Consider the following 26,764-nt stretch of genomic DNA (forward strand, 5'->3'; position numbering starts at 1 on the left):
CAGAAAGCCGGCCTCCTGTTAAACTCTGCAAGTATTTGCTGCCCCATCAGAGTCAGGACCCAACTTGGCAGAATGTGACAGTTTTTAGATTAAACTCCCTTGTTCCTAAATAAAACAAGAAATCGCCTACAGTTCCAGGTCGGTTATGATCGATGCCAAAACCTTCTCTGTGTCTGAACAAATTCTTCAAGAGTGGCTTTTTACTTTTTATTGTTATAGCAAGCCCTCGCTACTGTGCTGGGACATTCATATGACAGTCCCATTTCCAACATGGGAAAACTCACAGGGCTCCTCAGAGGGACATAAATGATATTTGTAAGAGATCAAATTACTTTATAAAATAAAGTGATTTACACTCTTAGGGAGTCTGCAGATTGAAGGAGGGAGGAAGGGAGGAGGAGGCAATGAGCCCCTGGGTAAAAGTGAGCGCTGTAGAACTTTCCCCTGGTTCCTGTGAAGAGGCGGCAGGCAGGCCTCTCCCTGTTGTCATCTGAGCAAGGTGGGCTTCTGCAAGGTGCTCAGTCGTGTCCGACTCTTTGTGACCCCTTGAACTGTAGTTCGCCAGACTCCTCTGTCCATAGGATTCTCCAGGCAAGAATACTGGAGTGTGGGTTGCCATTTCCTTCTCCGAGCAAGATGGGAGGTAGACTGTGCTCTGTAGACTCGACACACCTGCTGTGAGTCAGCAACTGGGAAGCCATCGGTAGAAATAATAATTATGGTGATTGTGGGGAAAAGTGGAAAAATGTTTCTGATATTCTAGGAAAATATAAAATTTTTTTAATATCATGATGGTGGCCAAGCAAAAATGCTTCTCTGGATCAGGAAAGACTAGAAAGTGCTTGTCAAAATGAAAAGAAAGATAACCAATATGACAAGATTAGGGTGGCAGTTTTCCTTGTTTAAAATTTCTTTACTGTCAGCCTTACCCTTTTGGGAGTGTTTCTAAAAATTAAAGTAGCTGTGCCTTTCAGGATGTGGAATTTAGATTTGAAAAACAGAATTCTCATAATGATGAGTGTTGACAAATCGTTGGGATGAATGGCTATTCAGTTCAGTTCAGTCGCTCAGTCGTGTCTGACTCTTTGCAACCCCATGGATGCCAGGCTTCCCTGTCCATCAACCAACTCCCGGAGATTGCTCAAACTCATGTCCATCAAGTCAGTGATGCCATCCAACCATCTCATCCTCTGTCATCCCCTTCTCCTCCCACCTTCAATCTTTCCCAGCATCAGGGTCTTTTCCAATGAGTCAGTTCTTCGAATCAGATGGCCAAAGTATTGGAGCTTCAGCATCAGTCCTTCCAGTGAATATTCAGGACTGATTTCCTTTAGGATTGACTGCTTTGATCTCCTTGCTGTTCGGGACTCCAGGATCTTTTACAGCTTAAAAAAACCAGTGTCTCAGAGAAAGCTTTCAGCATGCTCCCACAAAGGCAGGGGAGTAATGCCTCTAGCCTAGGGTTTCTCCAGGGTTCTGATTCCCTGCTCTCACCATGGCTACCACAGAATCCTTCCAAAGAGGCCCCCAGACCCAGAAAGATGCTCTGTCCTCGGTGGTGGCTTCATGAGGCCTCTGCCTGAGCCAGCTCAGCGTGGTGGCAGCAGGTGGCCGCAGGAAGGTAATTCTACCCTTGGGTTAGTTTGTTTCTGAATGTTGGTGAGAAACAGTCAGTGTCTGAGAATCCAGGCTGCCAAACTGGCCTGGCCACTGGTTTAGCCTCCCAGGTGTGGAAGGACTTTGGAAGACCTGCCTTCCGTCCATAGCCTCGTTCTGAGCAGAGATCGTGCGGATCTAATGCATGGCTCTGTGCTTAGTTACCATGGCGATGAGGTGCCCCAGGAGCAGAGGGCCTCACTCATCTCCACAGCGAACTGCCAACATAGGAATCGGTTTTCTGCACTAAGAATTCCTGTCTGTCTCTTTCCATCCAGCCCCGTTACCCTCAGCATCTCCGTTTTTCTTAACGATTCTGTCGAACTTGCTGATCAGTTCTATGATAAAAGGAGAGAAAAACTCAAGTTTCTGGTGCATCATCACTTTTCCTCTTGGCCGTTGTAATCATTTCTAAATGTCCCTCTGATGATTCAAGCATCAGGATGATGGCCTCAGACATTGGGGAAAGTTGATGCCATTTTCAGTGAGTGACCTCTGCTTATGTTGAAGAGTAAGGAGAACAGAAAGTTCCGTGTTGATCATATGAGTAGCTTAAAGAGCAAAAACGGTTTTTAAAGGACCAGACTTCAGATCAGTTACCTGATCCTTTATTTCCCAGTAGTCTAGTTTTCTACACATTTTTTTTAATAGGTATTTGTTTATTTGGCTGTGCCAGGCCTCAGTTGCAGAATTCAGAATCTACATTGCGGCATATGGGATCTTAGTTCCCCGACCAAGGATCGAACCTGGCCCCCTGCATTGGGAGCACAGAGTCTTAACCTTTGGACCACCAGGAGAGCCCCTCAACACACAATTTTTGGGTTGGCTTCTTTCAAAGTTCCCAGTGTTGGGTTGTCTTTGATCTAATATGGCAAACCTATTTGAAGGCAGAGGTGCAGGTGGTCCTTGGGGAATGGTCCTCCGTGTCTCCCTTTTGTTTTTCTCCAATCTTAGCTATCATCCATCGGCTGCCCTTGCCCTGCTTAGCAATAGCAATGCTCAAGGGAACCAAAGGGAACCCTCAGAGAAGGAGAAGGGAGGGGCCGAGGGAGACTTGTCTTCTCTGAGCGTGGCCTGCAGTCATTGCTTATCAGTTAGCAGGGTGTTTTTTTAAAGGAGGAAAACCTGGAGCAGTGATGGAGGTGTGCCTGTGTACATATGTGTAGGCAGGTGTATAGGTACATAGTTAGATACGACTCCAATTGCATTTTTTCTTTAAAGCTCATTTCATATTCATGGTTCCTTGGTGTGATTAATCTTTTTGCCCCAAGGGAAAGGAAACAGGAGACAGCTCTTAAGAGGGGAGAAAGGAAGGGGAACAGATTTCCCTGGATGCAACTCAGTCCATCATCACCTTACAGAGAACTGATAGGGAGGACTCACCCACGCGCTCAGCTTTATAACTTTTCTTTTTCTTTTTTTTTTTTTTTTTCAATTTTTATTGGAGTACAGTTGCTTTACAATGTTTTATTAGTTTCTTCTGAACAGCAAAGTGAATTAGTCACACATATACGTATATCCTCTCTTTTTTTGGATTTCTTTCCCGTTTATGTCACCACGGGGCATTGAGTAGAGTTCCCTGTACTATAGAGTAGGTTCTATTTTAAACATAGTACTGTATATGTTGTTGCTGTTCCGTCGCCAAGTCGTGCCTGACTCTTTGCAATCCCATGGACCGCATGCAGCATGCCAGGCTTCACTGTCCTTTACCATCTACCGGAGTTTGTTCAAGTTCATGTCCATTGAGTCGGTGATGCCATCTAACCACCTCATCCTCTGCCGCCCTCTTCTCCTTTTGCCTTCAGTCTTTCCCAGCATCAGGGTCTGTCATCTGTGTATATGTCAAACTAAATGTCCCTTGACAGAGGAATGGACATACACACGTACACGCACAAGCATGCATGTGTGCACACAATGGAATATTACTCAGCCACGAAAAGGAACAAACTTGTACCATTTGCAGAGACGTGGGTGGACCTAGAGGCTGCCATACAGAGTGAAGTGAGTCAGAGCGAGAAACATAAATATCATGTATTAACGCATATATGTGCAGACTTTAAAAAATGGTACAGATGATTCTATTTGCAAAGCAGAAATAGAGACACAGAGATAGAGAACAACTGTATCAGCTTTTGTAACTTGTTACTCTGGGAGCCCTTCCTGACTGCAGCTCACAAGCTTCCACACCCTCTTCCGATGGATTATTGCGAGCTGCACAAGGAATGGCTCAGTCTCCTCTGATTAATTATAAAACACCCAGCTTTTCCCCAGCGTGTCGGGTAGGAACTGCAGGTTCCAAGTCTCCGCCCGTGGAGAATTCCATGGCTCCACGTCGCTCTTCTCACTCGGCAGAGCACCAGTTGCCTCTTGAGAAGACAGCAGCTGCATCCGTCTCTTAACGTGGGTGGTCTCATGCACGCCCCTCCCTGACGTGAGGCCACAGGGCTCTGTGCTGCATATGGCCCTACACAGACATGGCCCCCCATTAGGGACAGGCCAGCCTTCCTTTTTAATACACATAATGCCTTTTATTCAGTAACCATGACATGGCCAGGAGAACATGTCCACAGTTTTAGTGCCTTTGATTTAGCAATAAGATCCTGCTGAAGCTTCCTCAAATAAGCCATTAGTTCCTCAATTTTAATGATTAAGTCAGGGTGGGGCATTTGAATAGCTCATTAATAAAAAAAGGAATGGCTCGTTGTACCCGCAGAAAATTCCATGGCACCATCTAAGGCAGGCAGAGCTCTTCGTTCAGTACCATCGACTAGATCTGATTTGATTCTTTTTTCTTTTATGGAAATAGATCACTCGTAGTAACTGTTGGTACTGTCTGAAAAGAACTATTCTAACCCACATTTGTTTTGAGTAGCTGAAAAGGTTTGTATATCCATAACTGATTTATACATGGCCCTAGACCACAAATCAAAAACAAGAGAGAATTTTAAAAAGCCACATGTGAGCTGGAAAATGCCCCTCCCTCAGCAGGTGGCCGCTGCTCATCGTTAGTTCGGGGTTCAGCCTCTGCCTTCACTCACCCGCCGTGGACATGGTGGCCAGAACCAAGTGCTCGTCCATTTCTTGGTTGTGCCCTGCATGAGGGTGTTTTAATATGACCAGGAGTGCCATGATAAAGGAATTCTCTACCTAAGATCAGAAAAGACAGGTTTCTGCAGTCAGACACAGCCTACCTTACTGTCTTCTGTTGTCTGGTACATGTGGGCACAGGCCTGCCGGGAGGAGGCCCTTGGTGCTAAGGGAGCCCCAAGGAGGGGGCTGAGCTATGAAGGGGTCAGAGAGGAGACCATTCCAGGCCGAGAGCTCTGCAAATACAAAGGTTCACTGATGGGCTAGGACATGGGGGAGAACCTTTGGGGGAAAAAAAGGGAAAATACTCGAAATCCCTTCTTGTGGCTCAGCTGGTAAAGAATCCTCCTGCAACGTGGGAGACCTGGGTTCGATCCCTGGGTTGGGGAGATCCCCTGGAGAAGGGAAAGGCTACCCACTCCAGTTTCTGGCCTGGATAGTCCATGGGGTCACAAAGAGTCGGACATGACTGAACAAATTCGACTTTCGCTTTCTGCTTCAGAGACGTTTTTTCTCTTAAAATAACAGAAGGAAAGTGGATTACGGAAGAATTTTGTCTTTTCTTTACGTGCAATGCTGTTGCTGCCGCCACCTGAAGGCTCATATGATAAGAACCCGCCCGAGTGTGACAGCAGGTCAGGAGAGGGGCTCCTTGCTCCTGACGTGACCTCGGTGACCTGTGTCCGTAGCGGCATTGGGATTCTCAGCCTGCTGCACCTTCCCCCTGTGGGCTTCCAGAGCGTGGAGAGGCAGGCTGAGACTCAGGACACTCATGAGTGGCCTTGGGGGCAGGCAAGGCCGTAGCTGGGAGGCCACCTGGCCTGCAGGCCACAGGGGAAGAGCTGCTCACAAGCTCCCCAGAAGCATCACCCACTTCCCCGTGTCACCTCGGTGCCTGTGCTGCTCTTTGCTCACCTAGCCGTTCTGAGCGTCTGTGGGGTTCTTGGTGGCTCCTGGCCACATGATCCTGAAACAGCCTCCCTGCAGCATTAACCAGGAAGGCAGAGGGCACTCGAGGGTGGGACAAGCCAAGCCTGGCCTCATCTGCCCTCCTCCCCTAGGGCATGCCACACCTGCAGGCCCCACACAGGCCTCCCTGGGGAGGCAGCCACCAAGCGAGACAGCCCAGTCCATGTTGCGTCTCAAAGCAGCAAATGTTGTCCTCAGGATCCCCAGGAAAGGCTGCTCCAGCACACATCAGCCCCCAAGGGTCTCTCTCCTCCCCCGAGTGGGATTCACCACTGAGTCTCCATAAAAAGAGGATAGAATCAGAGAGATTCTGTTGTTCAGTCATTCCAGTCGTATCTGACTCTTTGTGATCCCACGGACTGCAGCACACCAGGCTTCCCCCCTTCACCATCTCCCTGAGCTTGCTCAAACTCACATCCACTAAGTCAGTGATGCCATCCTACCATCTCATCCTCTGAGTAACCCAGAGTTAGAGATTTGACTTCTTTTTAATTTTTATTTATTCATTTTTATTTTTGGCCGTGCTGGGTCTTTGCTGTGCAGGCTTTTCTCTAGTTGCAGCGAGTGGGGCCTACTTTCTAGCTGCACTATGCGGGCTTCTCATCGCCATGGCTTCTCTAGTTGCCAAGTATAGGCTCTAGGGTGTGTGGGCTTCGGTACTTGCCGCTCCCAGGCTCTAGGACAGGCTCAATAATTGTGGCAAACGGCTTAGTTCCCCCAAGGCATGTGGGATCTTCCTGGATTAGGGATGGAACCTGTGTCTCCTGCATTGGTAGGTGGATTCTTTCCCACTGAGCCACCAGGGAAGCCCTTGACTTTTTATTTATAGTTTATGGGTTTTTTTTTTTTTCAATAAGTAAAATGCATCATGGCTACAAAATGCAGGATTTAGAAGAGCTTACACCCATTTTAAAAAATAAGTCACCCTCCCACCCTCCTCCTCAAGCCCCCGGGCGCTCTCCCCAAAGGCACTTCTGCTGGTTTCCTGCAGAGAGCCTGTGTATCTAGATGTTTGCTGCACATAAATGGGCGCACACAGGACTCAAGGTGTGCCTTGCTTTTCTCACCTGGCAATAGATTGTAGAGACTCCCCCAGGCCAGCGCATAAAGAATTTCCTCCTCTTTTCCCTGATATAGTTAATTCCTATATCTGACCATACCATACTTTATTTAACCAATCACCAGTGGAAAATACTTAGATGGATTTTTAACAGCAGAAGCTAAAACACAATCCTTCAGTGAGCAGCCTTAAGCACGTGTGAGCTGCAAATGGACACAGTGGGCTCAGAGCCGACTGCCGAGGGCTCATCTTGTCTTGGCCTCTGAGCAGCTGTGTGGCCTTGGGCACGTAACTCTACCTCTCTGTGTCTCAGCCTCTCTGTGTCTCAGGTTTCTTTAAAATAGGAAATGTACCTATCTCCTAGACCATAAGGAGTTTTAAATCCGTGTTTAAAAGCCTCCAGAGCAGCAGCTGGCCCTGAGGAAGTGCTAGTTGAGTGCCTGCTTTCCTACTGCTGCCCTTGAAACCACTGCCATTAGGTCATTTCACATGCATTAGGATAGCAAGGATAGCTATTAAATCACACATGTGCGCACCTGACATGTCAGGTTCCTGGCCTGAAAATAGGAAACAGACCCAGCACTCACTTCTTGGGTGGAGACTCAAGTGGGAGCATTGCTGGACAGTAGCTAGCACAGAGGGTCAGCCAAGGGAGGACCTGCACGCAGCTCTCCAGCATCCTGGCCTCCGTGAAATGTTGACCATCCATCTGCCATTCCATGAGGTTGACCCAAAATCTTGAGCTTCAAGAGTTAAGGACTGCAGGTCATTGCTCAGGCCATCAGAGACAAACTCAGAGCCAGGCCATCTTATCTGGATACACTCATCTGGGTGACTGTGGGCACAGGTGGCAGCCCTATCTCATTCGGCCTGGACCCTCGGCGCTGGCAGGCGCTAACTCCCCGTTAGGAGGAGGCCCCAGCAAGCCCTGGACACAGGCCTCTGGGTGCATCTCTGTTCTCTTCCCCTTAGACTTTCTTTGGAGAATGGAATTTACAGTACACTGGGCATTCAGTGCAAGAGGCAAAAGTAGGTCACAAGAGCAAATGAGGACTTCTGGTTTCAGTTTTGGTTCCAGAGAAGGAAGAAGAAGCTTAAATGTTTAAAAACCCTCAGGTAATTTTTTTAAAGGTGGTAAGACTACAGTGAAGAAACTCATATGTTTGCATCTTTGATGTGCCAAGGGCAGTGCTGATACCTTTAATCCCTAATCAGGGAGCAGAAATGATGCCCCCCCCACCCCCCCGTCTTTCAGATGCTCAGAGTGAGAAGCAGTTTGCCCCCATCAAGGAGGAGGTCAAAGAAGCACAAGCACTCTGAGGCCAGAGTCTTGCTGCCATGGGGGTGCCCAAGGACTCGGTCCCCCATGACAGGTGAAGGGTTGGTCCCTGAAATGACACTCAGGGAAGTCAAGGCCACATTCAAAACAAAGAACAAAACTGGGCTCAAATGATAAATGGGCAGATACTTAAAAATCAGATCCAAGATGAACAATTAACAGAAAGTCACATGCCTCAGTTAGTACCTAGGGCATCCCCTCGTGTTTCAGGCTGGGAGCTGGGCATAAAGGAGGGGAACCCAGCACCAAGTCAGTGGCAGAGTCAGAGCCAAGTTCATGAAGCTCTGCAACAGAAAGGGTGCAACCCATCTGACCTGTGATGCGGGTCCATGCCAATTTCAAGCCCCTTCCAGGCTAGATCTTAGGAAGACCCACATGGTGGCCCAGGTTCTTTCCTGAACAAGGACAGCTTCATGCCCTCTTCCTGCCAGTGGCCTTCCGCCAGCCCAGGACCCTCAATCTTGCCCCTTGCAGACTGGCCTCTGGGCCACAGCCACACTCAGGAGCGAGAAGGGGGTCCCCGGGAGAACGCAGTGAGCCAGGCAGCTTCCGTCATCAGCTTCATCTCGATTTCGTGTCTTCCTCTTCCCTTCAGAACTGGATTCCTAAATATAGCCTGAGTCTGAATTGGCAGATGTTGGGTTTGTCCTTTACAAGAGGGCCAAAATTAGCTTGTCATTTGGCACCTAAATAAAGCAGCCAAACTGCCTTTGTACCAGCTTTGCAACAAGGAGGGACTGGAGTTGCCGCATTTTATTTGATAAGGAGACTTTTCTGGAAAGCCGGAGCGTCACCTCTGACGCCAAGAGGCTGAGTCTGGAGGGACATGCCTTCCTCCAACTGGACCCTTTCACCCATGAATTACAGTCAGTTCGTTCCACATAGTGTAAATACCTTGTGAGACTGGAGGAGGAGGATCCATACTCCACAGAAATGGCACTTGGAGAGAACAGCCGTGGTGACTCTCAGTTGGGGAGGAAAAGAGCAATCTGTCCGGAGTGCCTGGAGCTGGGTGAGCACAGGGGCTCCCCAGGGGCAGCAGAAAGATGTTATAATCAATTACCACATCATAACACTGATGTATGATAATTACTGAGTGTTTCTCCTGAGATAGTGCAGCATTTGGCTGGAATGCAGTTCTTTCATGGTCCACTGCCTGATTAATATGCAAATAATAGGCTGATTGCATGATGAATGCAGAAAATGAGTTCGCTGATAACGTGAGCACTGAAGCGGGAAGATGATAAATTACTTTTACTGACTGTCGTACATTTAAGTACCCTTTCTCAACAATTTCATCACAAATTAAGTAAAGCAGTATGGAGAGATTAGGAGGATGTGTAAAATAATGTACCTTAATAGCTTTCCTAATACCATCGCATGCAACGAAAATGTCACTCGGTTCTGCTCAGCACAGCCCAGGGCCTGTGGAGGGCCAGATCGGTGCACTCACCTGCGTGTTGTTGGGGAGCCCAGAAGCAGCCCACCCCACCAGCACATTCCATATCAGCCAGGGATTCTCTAAGGAACATTCCATCACAGCGCAGACATTGTCTGCATGCCAGGCTGCCCGGCAGCATTACTTAGAGGAGGCAGGCTGCTCTGGGGGCAAATCCCGGAGCCTCCCCACAGATGGGCACGCGGAGGCCTGCCGTCCACCAGGTGCCTCTGGGGGAAGGAAAGTTTCTGAGCTGCAGGCCTAAAAGACTCAGAAGGAAAACACAGTCCAAAACCACGTCTCAGCTCCTCCAACTCTTAGAAACACAGAAAAATTAATTCCACCAGCAGAATGGCGGTCTGAGGCGCCTAGCAGACAGGAGCACTACCGGCAGAGGACAGCAGGTCTGCTCAAAGCCGTAAAGGAGCCCCCAAGAGAGAGAGAGAGAACACATGCGCACAGGCACACACGCGCAGTGATTAATCTTTGATTACAGCAGAGCAATTTAACTAGACGGTTTGTTTTTTCCCATCTCAGTAATATATATTTAGACTGTTTGTATGACATACATTTTCTCTTAATGCACAGGGATGCATTGATAAGTGCTCATACACACAGCTGGTTTGGTAATAAGGTTATTGAAGGTAATTTGAAGGCATTATTTCTAAATCAGTATGGATCTCTGGAAAGCTGGGAACAGGGCGAGCACCGTGCCTCCCGAGGCAGGGCCAGCCACGTTGCCCGGGGCGGCTTCCGCGGCCTCGCCAGGCTGGTGGTTCACTACCAAGGTTTAATTGTAGCCAAAGGAAAGGTTTTGACTTTTAATATTCCCAAACTCTGCTTTGACACATGTATGTCCTTGAGGGCTCGTAAAAGATACACGAGAAAAATAACGGAAGTCTGGCAGGGGAGCAGATTTACCTGCAGTGCCCACAGCCCCCAGGTGAGTGCCCAGGCCCACCTCACCTAGGCAGCCTCCCCGGGTGTGGCTGAAGTCAACTCAGAATTGCTAGGATCCTTCCCCCTCCACCCAACACCATGCGCTTTCCCAGCCTGGGGAGAAAAGAGGAGGGTAGGAAACCATTCTTTCCCTCCATGAGGAGGAGAGAGAAGCTCCTGGTGGCACAAGGCGGTGCTGATGGGAGGAGGCCTGCAGACTCAGTTGCGGGCAGCCTCACTCGCTGCGGCCTGCTGCAGCTAGCCCCCCCGGACGGCCCTCCCACCTCCGCCCTCGTGCGCTCACCTCCGTCGCTGACCTCCCACCACGTATCCGTCGTCCCCTCCATGGAAACACAACCAGAACTGAGCTCAGCCTCTTCTCCCAGATATGTTCTCCATCCAGCCCTCCTTGTGAAAGCACCGCCACCGCCACTGTCACCTGAGCGGGGGCCTGGCAGCCCTCCTCACCCCCTCCCTCCTCACCCCCTCCCTCCTCACCCGCTCTCTCCTCTCCCCCTCCCTCCTCTCCCCCTCCCTCCTCACCCCCTCCCTCCTCACCCCCTCCCTCCTCACCCGCTCTCTCCTCACCCCCTCCCTCCTCACCCCCCTCCCTCCTTACCCCCTCCCTCCTCACCCCCTCTCTCCTCACCCCCTCCCTCCTCTCCCCCTCCCTCCTCGAGCCGTCCCTCCTCTCCCCCTCCCTCCTCGAGCCGTCCCTCCTCTCCCCCTCCCTCCTCACCCCCTCTCTCCTCACCCCCTCCCTCCTCACCCCCCTCTCCTCACCCCCACTCCCAGACGCGCACACACACGCACAGAGTTTCTGGTTCTTAAACATCCAGACCCATCTCTCCAGACTGTATATCCGGCTGGGCCCCTGCCCTCCTTCGGATCCTTCCCTGGGATTAAAGTCCCGCCTTCTCAGTGTGTGAATGTCCCTCCTGCACTCCCCCACCCCCACCATCTCTTTCTTGTTCGCTGTCCCCAGCCTCAGCATCAGCATCATAGTGCTGTGAGCTGCCACCGCCCCCTGGACATCCCCCCCACCCGCCTCCTTTTCCTCGTCACATGTGTCTTTGTGACAGTGACCTCGTAATGATGTCTGCCTGGGTCACCACTGTCCCCCACCTTCTAGCACCCACCTGGCACTGACATGGTCCCTTTATTGAATGAAAGGTTCCCCCCGGTCCCCCCACCGCTCTTCAAGTGGCTTGAAAGTCAGGCTTGGGGAGGTAAGCTGCCACAAGTTAAATAGAAACTTTGCATTAAACAAGTTTTCTTTGTTAATAAGTAAACTTTTGGCTTTTAAGTCACTATAAGAGTTCCTTGCACATGCTCAGTTGCTCAATTAGGTCCGACTCTTTGTGACCCCATGGACTGTAGCCCACCAGCCTCCTTTGTCCATGGAATTTTCCAGACAAGAATACTGGAGTGGGTTGCCATTTCCTTCTCCAATGCATGAAAGTGAAAAGTGAAAGTGAAGTCGCTCAGTCATGTCTGACTGTTTGTGACCCCATGGACTGCAGCCTCCCAGCTCCATGAGATTTTCCAGGCAAGAGTACTGGACTGGGTTGCCATTGCCTTCTCCGCAAGAGTTCCTTGCTGCTGTTGCTGCTGCTGCTAAGTCGCTTCAGTCATGTCCGACTCTATGCGACCCCATAGACAGCAACCCACCAGGCCCCACTGTCCCTGGGATTCTCCAGGCAAGAACACTGGAGTGGGTTGCCATTTCCTCCTCCAGTGCATGAAAGTGAAAAGTGAAAGTGAAGTTGCCCAGTCGTGTCCGACTCTTAGGCAGACTTAAAAAAATGTTCTCACACCAGCACCTATTATCTCAGTTTTGCTATAGAAGCAGAGCAATTTGGTAGGTTTGCTGAGATTTTCAGTGACTTAAGGCAGTGCCCAGGCGGGCTGAGGGCCAAAGAGTATTGCCAGCCCAGGGCCAGCGAGGGGTGCAGGTAGGGCCTGGCCGTGGGAGGGGTGTGCACTGACACTTGATGCCGTCTCTTTGGGAGTGGGCTTTCCCCAGGTCAGGAGGAAACCCACCCAGGCCTTGAGGACGGGGCCTGTGTCAGTGAGACCCTCCCCTTACTCCTCTGCTGGCGTAAGGTACAGGCCCTTGGTGAGCAGGCTATTCTGTGGTGGGGCCACTTCACATGCTCTGATATGTCTTAGCGTGTTGTTGGGTTACTTCTGTTCCTTTCTTGATAGCCAGTATGCAGTGGCATGTTGGGGACAGGAGGTGCAAAAGCTCCTACATGGCTCTATGACAGCTATTAGTCTCCATTTTTTTTTTTTTTTTGGCCATGTCAGGTCTTAGTTGCAGCATACAGAATCTTTTGTGTTGTGGCACGCGGGATCTAGTTCCCTGACCAGGGATCGAACCGGGCCCCCTGCATTGGGAGTGCGGAGTCTTACCCACCGGACCACCGGGGTCGTCCCTCTCCACGTATTTTGTTTCAAGCCCCTGCTAGTCAATCCAAAGGCCACTCATACTCAAAAGCAGAAAACTCCACATGTTTACGTGGGCCATGTCTAGTGGAGATGTGGCTGGAGAAATAGGTGGGGTCCTGATGGGCCACGAGCATCTGCCCGGAGACTCGGAGGCAGGGGGCCATCAGCGCCACCTCCCCCACCCCACCCCCAAGGCAAGGTCTGGTGCTCAGGGATGTCAGAGAGAAGGTCCCACATCAGCCTGTGACCCTGAAACACAGGAGGGCGGATCAGGCTGCCATTCACCTTTGACACAGAGAAGCTCGTTATTTCTAAAGAGGGCTGTCAGCCATAAACCCTCAAGTCGAGGGTCCCTTTGAGGAGGAGCCACATGAACCTCGAGTGAATCCTCACGTTTCAACTCGGGTTCCGTGTCCCCAGCACGATTCCACATCTGCACTCGGCCGGGGAGTGTTCTGGGCTGGTGGTCACCCTGCGGTGGCTTCTGAAGCTGTCATCACCGTCAGCTGGAAGGGCCCTGAAGCTGGGCAGGGTCCTCCTATGCCAAGGCTCCCATTGCCCCTCCGGCTCCGTCTCCACCCTGTGCCTCCCTGGCACCCCTCTTTCTCTGCTCTTTGATTTCTGCCCTCACTCAACCACGTTTCCATGTGCCAGGCCATGACCTTACTGCTCCCCCAACCTTCTCCTTCCCTCTCCCATCTTCCATACTTGTCTTTCTAGTCACTTGGAATTTCCTGGCTTGGCGCGGGCTCAAAGCCTAAACTATGGACATAATGAAAAGTGGTGCATCAGACCAGCCGCCAGCTAAATAATGTTTGGGTTCTTGTCAGAATGTCACAGAGTACCCTGTCATTTTGTTTCAGCAACTTGTCCTTCTGAATGCACAGTTCGCCTTATGGCATGCCAGCAGTAAAAATGTCACTTACAATAATTACTTTTTGGTGAAAATGCTTGCTGACTTCCTACCTTCAAGCTGTTTTTTACACAGTGGGGAGATAATAAGAAATGACTTTATCCTGACTGCTCAAATGAACACTAAATGGAATTTGGGTTATTATTTCTGCAGATAGAGGGCTGGGCATGGAAATTTAAACAGCGGATCGTGTAAACTGCAGAGAGACTTGTCTCTGAAAATTATGGCGGGTGTGCATTTTCAATTGGCTTCCATTGAAAACTTAAGGCAGCTGTTGTTTGCCTGCTGTTTTTGGAATATAATATTTTTCATAATCCTTTTATAGTTCCTGAAAGCTCTGTGTATTTTAGGGGCCTTGAGTCGCTGTCTGTGCTTCCTGTATCTTACTATCCAGGCTTCTTTTCTGCAATATTCGAAAATTAATCTTGGAAAATAAACCTTCCCCCCAAAATTAATCCATACAGATCACTTTTTAAATGTAACACCTTACTACTGGCATCAAAATTGGATTAGATGATCTGTGTAGCTGGGCTTTTAAGGCAAATTACCCATTTTCAGTTGCCCCAGTTCCACAGGCTGAAGACTCCTTGAAAGCATGGTCTGTGTCTAATTTCTCTTACCCCTTGGAATTGACCTGATGGTCCAGTTGTTAGGACTTGGCACTTTCACTGCTGGGACCCTGGGTTCAATCCCCGGTTAGGGAAGTAACCTCCCGCAAGCTGTGTGGCTCAGCTAAAAGAAAACAAAAAAGTAAAAATAATATCTCTTATCCCTCTGCCAAGGAGAGTCTACAACACAAAGCAGGAGCTTTAAAAGCGTTGGCGTGGGCGAGTGAAGGAATGGATGAAGGCAGACAGGCTGTTATGACCTGCAGTGACTGATGGTGGAGGCTTCCCACTCCCAAGCCGGTCAGATCCTTGCTCCGCCCGAGTGACCTGGACCAAGTCACGCTGCCCATCGGACCCTCGGTTTCTGGGTGCAGGGTTTATATTCCCAGCACAGGAGCATCGTGAGAATTGAATGAGCCAGTGTGTAAATGCCCTTAGCCCCCGGCTGCATTCAGACGAGGTTCTAAAGATGTTCTGGTTCCCTTCCTTCATCCCAGAGGTGGGTGGGCTTTGGAGACCTTACCTTCATGTTTCCTGGGGTGAGGTCAGAAACATGGACACATGGAGTGTGGGTGAAGAAACCGTATTTTGCAAGGCTGGCCCAGTCGCTCTGCCACTGACAGTCACACGAGTCCCAGGATCTGTGTGCGCTGGCCCCACCCGTACAGGAGGGCTGTTTAGAACATGGCGGGCGTGACTCGTTCCTGGCTGTGTGGCTCTGGGCACGAGGTCGTGTCTCTGTCCAGTGAGGCAGCTGGATGTGTCTGCCGCTCGGTGTCAGGTCATGAGGACAGAAGCATCTATCTCTAGTTCATTCCCGGGAGCCTCCGCACAGGGAGGGCACAAGAAACGTTCGCTTGAGCAGTAACTCCTGTTACAGGCAGTGATAGAATCAGGTTTCTTTCTTTTTTATCTTATTTACTTTTTAATGGGAGAATAATTGCTTTTCACTGTTGTGTTGGTTTCTTCTGTAAAACGTGAATCAGCTCTAAGTATATACACATATGTCCCCTCCCTCTTGAGCCTCTCTCCCACCCACCCCGATCCCACCCCTATGAGGTCATCACAGAGCACCAGCAGAATAGGGTTTCTTAACATCATGTTCCTCCTCACCCCAAGATGCTCCTGTTGCAAAGCACCCCCTCTTGGAACTGCACCCCCACGCCCCGTGGCCCAGGTTACAACATGGGACCCATCTGGTCTTGCTCAGCCCTCTCAGCACGTCCACCCGGCCCTCAGCCCTGGTGACCCAATCTCCTGAACTTCTCCTAAATCTGTATCTGCCCACCCTCCGGCCTGCCCTTCTGGGGCCCCATCCACACTCCCTGTCGGCCTCCCAGCCCCAGCTGTGCTGTCCGTAAGTCCATTCTCTGTACTGAAGCAGCAGTGACCTGCCTTACTTTCTTACTCTTTGATATCAGGTCTATAATATTTCAAACACAGATCACAGAACAACCCAGAGAATGCCCATCACCCAACTTTAACCCTAACTTTTGATCATCATTCAATCCTACCTTTTTAAAGTAAATGAAACATGCGCCTCTCCTAGCCTCATTCCTCCTGGAAGTCAGCTGTCGTCCGTCCTGAACGTGCACCCTGTCTTGCCTGGAGGTGATGTTATCCCCGGACCACGTGTCTGTACAGAGTGCGTGCGGGTGCTCAGCCTGCGTACCAGCGTTGTCGTCTGTTTGGTTCCGCGCCTCAGTCTGTGGGCTCACCATTATGCTTTTGTGCCGTCCAGACCTCACTGCTAGAGGGTTTTCATGGTTTTTTTCGGTTTGGTTTGGTTTTTTTTTGCTTTGTTTTTGGCCATGCCGCATGACTTGCGGGATCCTAGTTCTCCAGCCAGGGATGGAACCAGCACCCTGGGCAGTGAAAGCCTGGAGTCCTCACCACTGGATGGCCAGGGAATTCCCTTTGCTGCTGTTTATAGCACATGGTGGATAGCAGGAATGTGCCCAGGCTCCCAACTGCACAAAAATTAAAACAGACACCTTAGCCAATTCAAAGGCCCTGCACAACCCAGCCCCTGGGGACCTCTCTAGGCCTTATGTTCTCACTACACTCAATCTTACTGATGCCCCAAGCCCACCAGGTGTCTGGAACAATCTGTCTCCCTTCCTTGTCGCTGCTACTCCTCCCACCTTAGCTGGCTAATTCCTGCTCACGCCTGAAGTCCCTCTGAAGTTTTACCCTCCCGGGAGGCCTCTGCTCCCCCAGACATCAGTGTCCCCACCCTTTGCTGTGTGCTGTGTCCCACTGGCCTGACTCAGCCGACTTGGGGAGTAAGTGAAAGAATGATGCAGTGATGCATCTTCATCCATGCTTCCTGCTGGGACTCGGTCCTAAGTGAGTTGATACTGAAATGTGATCTACATACACTAAAACTCACTCTTCACTCATAGAAGTGTTCTATGCTCTCACTAATCAAGGTGTAGGATAATTCCATCATCCTCCCCAAATCCTCTCGTGAGCCTCTGTGGTCAGCTCCAACCCTTGCTTGACTCCCAGCAACACTGATCTGGAGACTTCCCTGGCGGTCCAGTGGTTAAGACTCTGCCTCCACTGCAGGGGGCCCCAGGTTCGATCCCTGGTCAGGGAACTAAAATCCCACATACCACACAGTGTGGCCAAAAATAAATAAATATCTTTTAAAAATAGTAATCTCAGGTGACTTGGCATAAATCAAATTCCCAGTGATCTTAAAAAAAAAAAAAAAAGCCCACTGATCTGTTGTTTTCTATCCCTGTAATTTTACCTTCTCTGGAATGTCATCTGAATGGCATCGCACAAGATATAGCTGTTGTCTCTCTCACCAGCATCGCAGTTGTATGCCAGGAACTGTAGAAGAAGCAGCAATAAGTCTTAAGGAGATGTACGTTGCATGCAGAGGACCTTTATGTAGACAAATATGTTCCAGTACAACTCAGTAACTACTCTATTTTTTAACATGAGATTCGGATTTACTTAGCACTGTGTGGCAGGTTCGTTCCTCACTACTACAACCCTGCCTGTATTTTTCAGATGAGGAAACCAAGATGTTCCAAGAACTTAGGAATCACATTCAAGTTGGCATCACGAGTTAGTGGAGGCACCCCCCATCCCACGTTCAGTACCTCATTGCCAAGCCCAGGGCTCCTCCGTGTGTGCGTGTGTGTGTGTGTGTGTGTGTGTGTGTTTGCCTTGCTTAAATTATCTTTAATTACAGAGAAGAGCACAAAACCCTGTTCTGTCAAAAAGTATCGTTTTCATCAGAAAGCTCGATTTGGTAATTTTTAGAAAAGAAAAGCAATATTTCTCCTCTGTGGACTATGTTTCTTCTCTCAAGATGCTGAGTCATCGGGCACTGGTCCTCCTGCCACTGAGGGGCCCCCCACCCCTGGCCCCCTCACCAGGGGGCGATGGGAACTGCTTGATGGATCTGATTTTGTGGTGCTGACCAAAAGTAGCTTTCTAGTCAAACAAATGACTTTGCAGTGTGGTGTTCTGAGCATATGGATTCGTGGATGTGTCCTGGAGTCTGTTTCCTGTCACCTCTTGTCCCTTTCACTCCAAAAAAACTTGGGCCAAATTCTGCTCTCGGTGACCAGACTGTAGTGGCACCTGTATGTGTTGGTGAGCAATTTAGACACAGACTAAATTGTGTTTAGACAACAGTTTAGACACAGACTCAGAACAGAGGTGCAGATACCAGCCCAGTACATTCCAAGGCCCAGTGGGGTTTTGATCTTGGTTGGGGAGGGGGTTGCTCTTGTCTGCAGTCGTGGTGGGGAGCGCAGAGGGACACTGGTAACGTGCAGCACACACCTCTGGTCAGTTCTTCCAGGGAATTTTCCTGGCAAAAAATGCAGGAAGGCGAGTGGCTTTACTGAGGACACCTGAAAGAAAGAAACATGCCTCCACTCCAGCTATTCTGGGGACCCGCCGGCGGCCGAAAGAAAACCAGGGGCCGGTGCTTGGGAGGCGGTGCCGGGTGGCGTGTTCTCCAGGCAGCCATTGTTCTGACCTTGCTGTGGGTTAAAGGACACCAACCTGAGAAGAAATCTGTTTATCATGTGGGGAATTCATGCCATCCTTGACAGTGTACAGTGAGCAAGATGGATGATCTGCCAAATTGGTCCCTCGCTTGGGTGAATCAGGGCAAATTTACAGTACAATTCCTCTGCTGCTTCAGATACAAAAATAACATTTTCCAGGTTTTATATCCAGTTGTACGATGACCTGGAGGTGAGCAGAGAGAAGAAATCCGATTTGTAGGGTTCAGATCGCCTTCAAGATTTATATGGACCGTTTCTGCCGTTTACCTCTGCCTCTTTCACATCCTTCACAAGCCAGTGTTTTGTTTTTTATTTTTAACCTGATTTTCCATGTTGAGCACACAGCTTTATGTGATGGTAGAACTCTGTACTGGTTGAAGACAATAGATGGGTTTATTGCAGTTGTTTTATTTGGGATTTTATCTTTCTAGGTATTTTTACAAAATATCTCTTGTACTTGGAATACATTTTCCATCCTCTTGAATTCAGAATAGGTTGTTATCCTGGATATCATATGTCCAGTGAAGGATACTCCAGGTATATGATCTGTTAAAATTCAGTTATTCCAGGATTTCCCCCCGTGGTCCAGTGGTTGAGACTTTACCTCCCAATGTGGTGGGCAGGGGATGAGGCGGGGAGAGATGCAGGTTTGATCATTGGTTGGGGAGCTCGGATCCCACATGCCCCGAAAAAAAACCCGAAACATAAAGCAGAAGCAATATTTTGACAAATTCAATAAAGACTTTTTTTTTAATGGTCCACATTAAAAAAAATAAAATCTTAAAAAAAAAGAAAGGGAATTCAGCTATTCCTTGGTATTACATTTTCTTTAGTCAGGTCATGGGTGTTTGGGGGTCGACGTGTGCTGGTGTTCACTGCGTGGCCTGGCCTCATGCACTGTTGTCTCTGGAGCCGTGGAGCCCACATGAAAGTGCCTGGCCTGCCCCTCACCCGTGATGCTGTGGGGTCTCACCATGTGCCCATTCCTAGTGGGGAGGAGAGACTGGGGGAGAAACTGCACCCAGACTCCAGCCAAAGGCAGGTTTTACCCTGTGAGTGGGGCTGCAGCGCTCAGTCACTTTGCATTTTCTCTGTATTTGGAAATTAGGAAGTGCGGAAGCCTTTATTCCTGGCATCCCCAAACTGGAATGGGTGTCAGGTTTTACAGGGAGTGCCGACAGAGGCCAGAAGGTACCACTCACCAACAGGGTGTGGTGCCCTACCACCCACCGGGCACCTCCAACAGGACAGCCCCTTCTGAAGAAAGGAGAGTGTGGGGACCTGACTACCCACACTGGCCCCGTCTCTTCCAGTCTCAGTGACCATCTGGTGTAGACAGACGAGAGCTGGGCTTTCAGAATCACATCCTGGGGTCTGACAGAGAGCTGGGTGGGTGCTCCTCTTCCTTTGCTTCTCTCCATGGTCACTGTGACACCCTCTGGGGTCATAGTGAGAACGGACCTGGGATCCCCACTCAACCCTAGGCCCCCAGGGGCCTGCAGCCAAGGCCTTAGGTCTCTTCTTCAAGGGTCTTCATCATTGTGGTGACCACACATTGCAGACAGCCCTCATTTAAAATAATATGTCCATTCACTTTGTGCTGGAAATTATGGATAAAATAAATATGCAAATTATAATATAGCCAAGATGCTTCTGAATCATAGAATTAAGGGGTTCTGTGGGAAGGAAGTCATGACAGTGATTAATAGGGCATACTTTTTTTAACAGAATGGCCTTTATTGAGTCTTCAGAAACGTACTGTTTAAACCCCTGCTTTTACTTCTTTCGCTGTTATTATTTTTATTTTTTTAATACAGAAAATAAAAGGTTAATTCTCAGTCACAATTCATTTGGATCCATAGACTGCCATACTGTCTCCTTTTTATACAGACGTCTACTTAGTAATTCCTAGATAAGGAAAGGAGGTGCACGTGGGGAAAGACCGCCGTCCTCAGCCTTGGGTTTCTGTGTGCTCTAATTCCAGAAAGCACTCCAAAGACCTCCGCCAGCTGCAGCCCTGCACCCGAGTCACCCATGAGCTCCAGTGAGTCAGTGAAGAGTCTGACTGAACTGGTCCAGCAGCCCTGCCCCCCCATCGAAACCAGTAAGGACAGCAAACCTCCAGAACCCAGCGACCCACCCGCCTCAGACTCCCAGCCCGCCACCCCACTGCCTCTCTCTGGACACTCAGCACTCAGCATTCAAGAGCTGGTGGCCATGTCTCCAGAGCTGGACACCTACGGCATCACCAAGAGGGTCAAGGAGGTGTTGACCGACAACAACCTCGGTAGGTTCCCTCCCCAGCTGCTGAGTCAAGAGGCGGCAGGCCGTTTCCTGTTGGGGATTCTCAGGAGGAGTGGGTGGAAGGGGCCTCAGGCTGGGCCAGCCAAAGGGTTTAAACGTTCCTAGGCTACCTACAGGAACCTAAAACGTCCTACAGTTGTGAGCACCAAGGGTTCGTAAGGGTGCTAGAAGTCCAAGGTCAGCCCCAGCCCACGCCTGCACCCCCACTAGGACCTCTTGGAAGACAGGCATGCCAGTCAGAGTCAACTTGGGCAGTGCAGTCTGACCACCGATTGCCCAGAGGCACTCTAAATCCTGGGGAGTGAGGGGGTGCAGAGCAGGGAAGAGTCAGCATGAGCCCAGCAGCATCTGGTTGGTGTCTCTGACCCAAAGTGGGGGCCAAATCACCAAATTACAGATGAAGCAGGCAGCTTGGTCAAGACCCAGGCATCGTCTTAACCTTTGACCTGGGATCTTGGCATATTCATGTTCATGTGTTAGTCTCTCAAAGTCGTAGTAGAATGTGTGTGTGCATTTTAAAGGGTGAGGGTTAGTAGCTTTCCTCACGCTCTCAAATGTATCTGTGACGTCCAGAATGACTGAGAGCCACTGCTATGAAACCTCTAAGAGCAATACACATCACTTTCTGAAAATAATCACTTGATTCCCCCCAACACCCCCGTCCCAGTACAACAGGGTGGATCAAGCAAATAGTCACTAGCTGTTCATGTATATCCCTTTCCTGAACATAACTTGGAATGAAATGAGATTGACTTGCCAGATTAGAATTAAGTAAAATTTATTTAAAACAACCACAGCAACAACAACAACAACAAATGGTAAGGGGGCTTCCCTGGTGGCCCAGTGGTTAAGAATCTGCCTTTCAGTGCAGGAGACATGGGTTCAGTTTCTCGTCAGGGAACTAAGATCCCACATGCGCCACAATGAAGACCCAGCACAGCCAAACTTTTTTTAATCTTTTAATAAGAAATTAAAATTTTTTTTAAAAAAATGGTAAGGACCTGGGATGTTTATAGGCTAAACTGAGAGTCTGAAAAGCAGAAAAACCTCAGGTTTCCAAAATCAGTAAATGTTGGGGTTAGTAAAAATGTTAGGCTCAGTTAAAATGACTGATATCAAAAAAACTTATTTTCTCAAATCCAAAATTTTGCATGCAGTAAACTTTTACTTGGAATCCCACTTCTTACAAGGCAGTGCTCTATTAACTACCCTGTGAGTGCAGCTGGGGGTGTTTCCCTCTCACAGATGGAGGATGTGAGCCAAAGGGGGAATAAGCCAGTCATCAGGGTCACCCTCGGGCTTCCCAAGTGGCTCAGTGGTAACGAATATGCCTGCCGATGCAGGAGAATTGGGTTTGATCCCTGGGTCAGGAAGATTCCCTGGAGGAGGAAATGGCAATCCACTCCAGTATTCTTGCCTGGAAAATCCCATGGATAGAGGAGCCTGGCGGGCTACAGTCTGTGGGGTCGCAGAGTCGAACACAAGTGAGCACGCACGCTGGGTCACCCCACACTGAGGGGCAGAGCCAGTGTCATGGTCCGGAGGCTTTATGGTATCAGATGCCGGCCTCTGATCCCGGTCTCCACCTCCACTCGAAGTCCGGTGCCTTTCAGTCCTCCCGTCAGGTCCTTCCGGTTGTGCCTGGTTCTCGTTTGTGCCTTTCAAAGTGCTGGCCCCTCTTCACCTGCAACTGAATGGCTCTCAGAGAAGAGAAATCTTCCTTTCAAGCCTCTGATGAACACTGCAGACCTAACGCCACTGTGCTCTCCAGAGCGCAGTACCCTCTGATCAGCCCAGGGAGCAGGCTACTTGAACTGCAGGGACAGACTTCAGAGCTGGAAATGGCCTGCTTGTCAGGAAAATAAAGCTGAGGAGCTCTTTCTCCTTCTCTTTCCTGCTGTGACCTTGGGTCAAGTGGCCTGTTTTCTCAGCAAGACCTGATAACCTTGCTAATCGTGAAAGGAGCCAGTGCAGACGGCCCGGTTTGAGACTCTGAAAGAGAGGTCGCCCCATGAGCTACTTAACCTCCCGAGCTCGGGTTTGGGATTAGCCACCTCTGATAGACGCAGCAGGTGTTGTGCGGGCCTTGGTTCATCCAAAACCCAAAGACTCTTTCTAGAGAAACCTTGTGTGTAAGCAGAATGTAAGAGGAATACTGACTCCATCACCCATGGAGGTCGTGACAAGTCTGGTTGAGGAAGTGCTTCTAAGAAATGCTTGCTTAGGACTTCCTCAGTGGTCCAATGGTTAAGACTCAGAGTTCCCAATGCAGGGGCATGGGTTAGATGCCTGGTTGGAGATCTAAGATCCTGCATGCCACACAGCTTGGCAAAAAAAAAAAAAAAAAAAAAAACTGCTTTCACTAAACCCAGGACTGATAAGACTCTGGGTCTCGAACCCCCATTTCTGATTTCACTCTGACACCTACTTGTCCTGCCAGCTCCCTGAGTCTCAGCGATGACACCTCTCTTGGTTCTGTTCTTTCTCCAGGTCAGCGCTTATTTGGGGAGACCATCCTGGGGCTCACCCAAGGCTCTGTCTCTGACCTCCTTGCTCGCCCCAAGCCCTGGCACAAGCTCAGTCTGAAGGGACGGGAGCCCTTTGTCCGGATGCAGCTGTGGCTGAATGACCCCAACAACGTGGAGAAGCTGATGGACATGAAACGGATGGAAAAGAAAGGTAACTTCCCACCCCTGCCCCAGCCTGTTGCTTTCTCATTTATAAACCCACTGTTGCTGATGAGGGACACTGATCTTCACACTGAGCTGATGAGGGACACTGATCAGTGACCAAGGGGCTGTGCGGCAGGGTGCAGGATATTTTGACAGTCATCTGCAGATGAGTACCTAAAAGGACTGGAGAGATTTGTGTTTTTTCTGCCTCAAGACCTGAACCCAAAGACATTTAGCATCGGAGGGTACTTTGATAATTCCTCAGTTGCCCTGGCGGCCAGTGTAGCTTTCTCTTCGAGAGAGAGTAAGGCCACTTGGTGTTGGCTCTTTTGTTTTGCTGGGTGGGTGGGGTATTGCAACAGTTCATTGCACATGCACCATCATGGCAGGGCTTCCACATACTATCCTTTGGAAGAGATCGTTTAAAAATGCATTTGTAGGGCTTCCCTCATGGCTCAGTGGTAAAGAATCCACCTACCAATATTGGAGACAAGCATTCGATCTCTGATCTGGGATGATCCCACGTGCAATGGAGCAACTAAGCCTGTACACCACAACTGTTGAGCCTGTACTCTAGAACCCGGGAGCCGTAACTACTGAGCCCAAGTGCCACAACTACTGAAACCCAAGCGCCCTAGAGCCTCTGCTCCGAAACAAGAGAAGCCACCACAATAGGAAGCTCGTGCACCTGGAGAGTAGCCCCCACTCACTGAAACTAGAGAAAGACGCCACAGCAGAAACAAAGACCCAGCACAGCCAAAAATAAATAAATAAAGTTATTTAAAAAAAAAGATTAGCACAAAGTATCCTGTGAGAGCGTTATGAAGTTTACAGTAAGGAGCTTTCTTTTTTAATGCATTTATAAATAAGGCTAGCTCAGAGAAATTAGCTGTCTCCATGAAGGCCGCCTACCTGGAGGATGGCAGAGCAAGTTCCTGTAGAACAGACTTCTCTCTTGCTGTTATAGTCTCCAGGGCTATAGAGGGTATGGCCTCCCAGAGGGCTGAGAGCAGCTCCTTTCTCCAGACACATCGGAGCCCCCTCGATGCTGAGCGCAGGCTACAAATCCGAAGGGGTCTTCTTGGTGACAGAAAGGAACTCCTGCCCCATCTCGTGGCTCGCACTCCACGTGCCGCCCCTCGAAAGAGACAGTCCTGGGTCGCCTGTAATGCTGCGAGCTCATTTGATGGCTGATAAACCCCTCAGGTGTGGAGAGTGGGCACCAGCTGCCGGTCTGGCTGCAGGAAGCTGTGACCCTGCCCATCAGTGTCTGCAGGGGACCTCACTAGAGAGTGGGGGTCACTACCACCCGTGGGACTGTGCCGGCCCCATGCCTAGCATGCCTGAGCTGGGCGATCGCGGGGGAACCCAGGCTGCTATCCCCTGAACTCACCTCCAGCTGAAGCACCACTGTCCTCACCAACCAAGAAAGGGCTCCAAGAAGACATGAGAATCTCTGGTGCTGGCTCTGTGGAGCTGGGCTCCAAGAAGACACGAGAGCCTCTTGTGCCAGCTCTGTGGGGCTAGGCTCCACGAAGATGCAAGAGCCTCTGGTGCTAGTCCTCATGTGACCATAGAGCTTGCAGTTCCTAAGTGCCTCCTGTCTCCAGACACTGTGCCGAGACTTCATTCAGCTCACATCACTCCATGTCATACAGATGTTGTTATCCAGGAAACATGAGGCTCCGGCATTATGAGACTTGCCTGATTTCAAGTTGGTGTAAGCAAGAACCCAGACTCTTGAGAGCCCCTTGAACGGTAAGGAGATCAAACCAGTCAATTCTAAGGGAAATCAACCCTGAATATTCATTAGAAGGGCTAACGCTGAAGCTGAAGCTCCAATACTTTGGCCACCTGATGGAAGAGCTGACTCATTAGAAAAGACCCTGATAATGGGAAAGATTGAAGGCAAGAGGAGATGGGGACGACGGAGGATGAGAGGGGTAGATGGCATCACTGACATGAGTCTGAGCAAACTCTGGGAGATGGTGAAGGACAAGGAAGCCTGGCGTGCTGCAGTCCATGGGGTCACAAAGAGTCAGACACGACTGAGCGACTGAACAACAACAAAACTTGGGCTGTCAGGCTTCACAGCCGATGCTCTCAGATTGTTCTGCTGCCCTATGCCCTGTGCCAGCTATACCGGGACCACAAGCCTACACATCGGCTTGCATGCCAGCCAGGGCCATCCGGTGGACTCCTGCCCTACCTGCCTTCAATGGCCAACCAAGGCCCTGCCACAGGCTACAGCCGTGGGCCAAGCTCCAGAGGCTTGGTGCTGTGTCACCCGCCCCCCCCAACAAAAACTTTTTCATTTTTTATCCTGGGAAATTGCAGACATAAATGTAGAGGGAATGGTATCATGAATCCAGGATATCCATTTCACGGTTTTAGCAACTCACCAGTGCTTGCCTAGGCAGCTTTAAAGCTGTGTGCCCTCTGTCAGAAGGCAACACCCTCCTGATGGCCACCTCCTGAGCATGAGCCCTGGGCCCACTGCTCCCTGCTGTGCCCCTCCTTCTGGGCCAGCAGAGCAGGACCCAGGCACCCCCAGACAGATCTCCGGGGGCCTCCTCAGCCGCCACCCGTCTCCTGCACAGGCTCTCGGCGCCACCTTGTGTCACAGAAGAGTTACTGTTCCACTGGGCCCAGGCCCCTCTGCATCCCAAAGTCCCTAAGCAGCTGGGCCCCCTGTCTCTCACCCTAGCAGGGCTGCTCACTGACCAGCCCCAGCGGGAGGCATCTGACCCCTCGGACACAACAGTGGGTGACCCTGTGCCCAGCACTTCCTGTGATTTCCATAGACTGTCGGTTACCCGCCCAACCCCAGGGGTCTGGCGGAACAGACCAGGCCCGTTTCTTTCTGGCCTCTGACTCTTATCACATTCATTTTGGGAGGAGATTTGTCTCTCCCATTGTCTGAGTTCTAATCATAGAATGGCACCTTAAGTAACTCCCTAGCCTAAGTTCCTGCATCTGTAACATGAAGAGAATACTTTCCGGCTGTAAGGATTAGAATGTACCTCGTATAACAACCAGCGCATAGAAGTGCTCAGTAATGAGAGTTATTCAAATAATTTGTATCCCTTTAAAATACGTGAAAATAAGTTGTGTCCCCGCCCCCGCCCCAGTCTAACCTAGATTAAACATTCTGCGCCAGGCAGTGCAAGCTGCAGGGTTCCCTTGGAAGCCCTGCTCCCTCCTCTTCCACGGAGCTCTGCTGCTTCTCCCTTTATCGCGATCTTTCATTGCTCTCCTTTCTTTCTTGTAAACCCCTCTCTCTGCTCTAGT

General features: G+C 50.0%; 1 protein-coding gene across 12 annotated transcripts in view; it reads left to right on the forward strand.

Moving 5' to 3' along the window:
• CUX1 (cut like homeobox 1) overlaps positions 1-26,764 on the forward strand; it is a 360,547-nt gene that overhangs the window by 297,524 nt on the left and 36,259 nt on the right. For 9 of the 12 annotated variants that reach the window (XM_044936115.2, XM_025275401.3, XM_025275402.3 and 6 more), the window contains 2 exons: positions 20,482-20,784; positions 23,292-23,480. The exons of the other annotated variants lie outside the window; for them this stretch is intronic. In XM_044936115.2, the coding sequence (XP_044792050.1) occupies positions 20,482-20,784; positions 23,292-23,480 (492 nt within the window). The remainder of the gene's footprint in view (positions 1-20,481; positions 20,785-23,291; positions 23,481-26,764) is intronic. 12 annotated transcript variants of the gene reach the window in all.

Source organism: Bubalus bubalis, chromosome 24, assembly GCF_019923935.1.
Source record: "Bubalus bubalis isolate 160015118507 breed Murrah chromosome 24, NDDB_SH_1, whole genome shotgun sequence".
NCBI classification, from domain to species: domain Eukaryota; kingdom Metazoa; phylum Chordata; class Mammalia; order Artiodactyla; family Bovidae; genus Bubalus; species Bubalus bubalis.